Here is a 3414-nt window from a genome sequence, read left to right on the forward strand (position 1 = left end):
CCGCACCTGTGCACCATAATCCGCATCTGCGGAAGCGCTTCTACGCCCACATGTCCGCTTCTGCAGAAACCCTGACCACCTCAACCACCTTCACTCTCCGCTTCTGCGATCACCTATCCGTAGGAGCGACTTTGCTTCAGCGACCTCCTCGTCGCACCTGCGACCACTGACAACCCTATACAGTCCCTCTTCTATGCTCACCCTCTCGCTTTTGCGACCTCCTCGTCACACCTGCGACCACTGACCACCCTATATAGTCCCTCTTCTACGCTCGCCCTCTCGCAGAAGCCCTCTCGCTTCTGCGAGCTCGCACCTGCGATCAAAATTACGCAGGTGCGATTGCAACATAACTGGTGTACTTCAGCAATTCTTTAAGTTCCAAACTCGATTCGTTAACCATCCGAAATCACCCCGAGGCCCTCCGGACCTCAACCAAATACTCCAACAAGTCCTAAAATATGATACGAACCTAGTCGAGCCTTCAAATCATATCAAACAACGCTAAAACCATGAATCGCATGACGATTCAAGCATAATGAACTTTGAACTTCTAATTTTAATATTCGATACCGAAAACTATCAAATCATATCTGATTGATCTCAAATTTTGTACACAAGTCACAAATGATACCACAGACCTACTCCAACTCCCGGAACCCCAATCCGAGCCCGCTATCCACAAAATCCACTCTCGGTCAAACTTCTAAATTTTTAACTTTCGTCATTTCAAGCCTAATTCAACTACGGACCTCCAATTCACAATCCAGACGCTCTCCTAAGTCCAAAATCACCAAATGGAGTTAACGGAACCATCAAAACTCTATTACGGAGTCGTCTAGACATAAGTCTATATCCGGTCAATATTTTCAGCTTAAGCTTCCAATTTAGGGACTATGTGTCTCATTTCACTCCGAAATCAAAAATCAAACCTCCCGTCAAGTCACGTACTCACAGTATAACACAGAGAAGACAATAATTAGGGGATCGGGACTAATGCACTCAAAACGATCGGTCGGATCGTTACATAAAGAAAAACATAGAGATAGATGAAATATAAACAACGTATTATCCCAAACTTATTTTCATTCCAAGGGAATGAGTGAAGCTTACTTTTACATTTAGTTAAACAATTTTTTGTATTTATATTTTTCTCCTATTCAAGAGCGAAATGTCTAGAATATCTCAGAGTTAAAACTACTACCTTGGTGTTAGCACCTCAACGTCCAAATACAACATAAGTTTAGTCACAACATCTAGAAAAATTTCCATTAAGACTACCAATATAGGATAAGAAACTAATGGACCCCTAATGCTATGCTCCATTAGTTTTTGCGTTTATCCCACATTTATCCTTAACAAAAGTGAGTTTGCTCTCCACCAAAGTAAGAGTGGCATGGGCCCAAATGTTCTGCTTTATATATAACTTTGGACCCTTCAATTTCTTTTTTCTTTGCTTGTAGTTGTATAGCTTTATTCATGAAATTAAAAACAAAAATATGGAACCCTAAGAAGACTGTATAAATTCACCTTGATGATATTATTATCATAAACAATTCAGTTTACCACAAGAATAAATCCAGTAAAAACAGAAGAAAGGTTGGAAACATTTCTTTCTTTTTAATTTTATCCTCTTTCAAAGTTTAATAAACATGTTCGTAACGAACAACCTAATCGTCAAGAGGTTATAATTCGAAGTGTAGTGTGATGATTTCAAGTGTTCAATTGAACCACACACTTAATTTAAGAAACATATTGCATAAATTCCATGTCCTCTTCGAGTCCCGCCATTGTCTCAGGTGCCAAAACCACTTCAAGATCAACGGTTCCATTTCCTTCTCGTCCGGGGAATGCGGAGATCTTACCGTCAAATTTATTAGCCATGCCACTTCGGACAGCCACGGGTCGGCCCCACCCGAAATCATTATCGTACATTGGAAACCTAGGTGAACTTCCCATAGTGATCATAGCTCCATCAAAATTTCCTAAAGGAAATAACCTAGGATTACTTTCCCAATCCTTCACACCCCGGCGCACGGTAGCATCATCATGCGCCACTACATTCTGATGTAGCAGATTCGCGCTCCAATTCAACTCGTTACTTAACAGCTCATTAACGGAAGCAACCGTTGGGATGCTCTGAATCGCGTTTCCAAAATAGAGCGGCTCCATCCTTTTCTCCATCCGATGGCGACAATTCACCGCCATCCTAAACGTCGTCGTTTTGCTCCCCTCCAATTTCCTGGCCCGCGTCACGGATCTCCACAACTGAGCACTCAACGACTGGAATGATGAAATTTCTGAAGCCGAGCCGTTTTTCAAAGCCGGCTCGTTCTTAACGGGCCTTATCTTTCCGTTAGTTCTTCCGTTTTGACCGTTAACTGTCATTTTGTTGTTGGCTCTGAATTTCAGCTTCAAAATAGCTTCTCTGCTGAAATGAAAGATCTTCTCACGTATAGGCTCGTCGCCGGAGAAAGTCGCCGACGGTCCACCTTCCGGGAACTGAAGAACCGCCGGAGAATCAAACACCGTGTTACGGCCGAAAAACGGCTGCCTCGTAATCTTCTTCTCCCCCTTAGAAAATTCAGCGAAAGTGTTGAAAAAATTCCAGAAAGAAGTTCCGTCGACGACGGCGTGATTCATCGTACACCCTATAAAAACGCCGTCGTTTAGCTCAGTTACCTGAATAGCCATTAAGGATTTATAGTGTCCGGCGTAACTCAGGGTGCTATCGAATTGGAAGAATTTTCTGAAATAAAGTGGCACATCGGAGTAATTTGGTGGACTTAGAGTGGCAATTGTGAGATGGGGTGCTTTCGCATGTACGAAATCGACGCCAGCGTCGTTGCAGATGATGTACACGTGGCCATCGGAATTAGTAATTAGACGGCCAGCTAAGGGAGGGAAATGGGAGAGAGTTTTAGAAAGGGAAATTTTGAGATAGGAAATAAGATGAGTGGAAGTTAATTCAGTTGGGGGTTGGGTTAACAAAACACCCTTTTGAATATATTGGCAAGAAAGCATAGGAAGATCAGAAACAGAGAGTCTTAAGGAATTATTAACAGAATCATGATGTTCTGGGTATATTGTGGATCTAGAAACGACAAAAACTGAAGAAGAAGGCATTGTTGCAGTGAGTGAGTTTATTGATTGTTATGGCGAGAAGGAATGGGAGGGGATGGGGAAAGAAGTAGGACAGTTGGAAGGTATATATAGACTATAGAGGTTAGGAGTGAGGCTTGGTTCATGCATTTTGGTGGTTCGTGGACTTAATTTGACCCTCGGCTCTTTCCTTTCTTTTTTATTTTTTATTTTTTCGCTATAGTGATGTCCGTATTAACGTGTGTGCACCTCTATATTTCACTAGATATCTGTTACTTCGTTCGTTCACTTTTACCCGTTTACTATTGGCTTTGC

At 42.1% G+C, this 3414-nt stretch overlaps 1 protein-coding gene across 1 annotated transcript; it reads right to left on the reverse strand.

Moving 5' to 3' along the window:
- Window positions 1–1514: 1514 nt before the first annotated feature.
- LOC104097251 (uncharacterized acetyltransferase At3g50280) lies at window positions 1515–3198 on the reverse strand. The gene has a single exon (XM_009603795.4). The coding sequence runs from the start codon at window positions 3121–3123 to the stop codon at window positions 1741–1743; it is 1383 nt and encodes a 460-aa protein (XP_009602090.1). The 5' UTR covers window positions 3124–3198; the 3' UTR covers window positions 1515–1740.
- Between the last annotated feature and the right edge of the window lie 216 nt (window positions 3199–3414).

Source organism: Nicotiana tomentosiformis, chromosome 7 (assembly GCF_000390325.3).
Source record: "Nicotiana tomentosiformis chromosome 7, ASM39032v3, whole genome shotgun sequence".
NCBI lineage: Eukaryota > Viridiplantae > Streptophyta > Magnoliopsida > Solanales > Solanaceae > Nicotiana > Nicotiana tomentosiformis.

What these genes read in the sequence shown, in the direction of transcription:
- LOC104097251 (XM_009603795.4), bottom strand. Translation starts at nt 3,123, where the DNA reads ATGCCTTCTTCTTCAGTTTTTGTCGTTTCTAGATCCACAATATACCCA.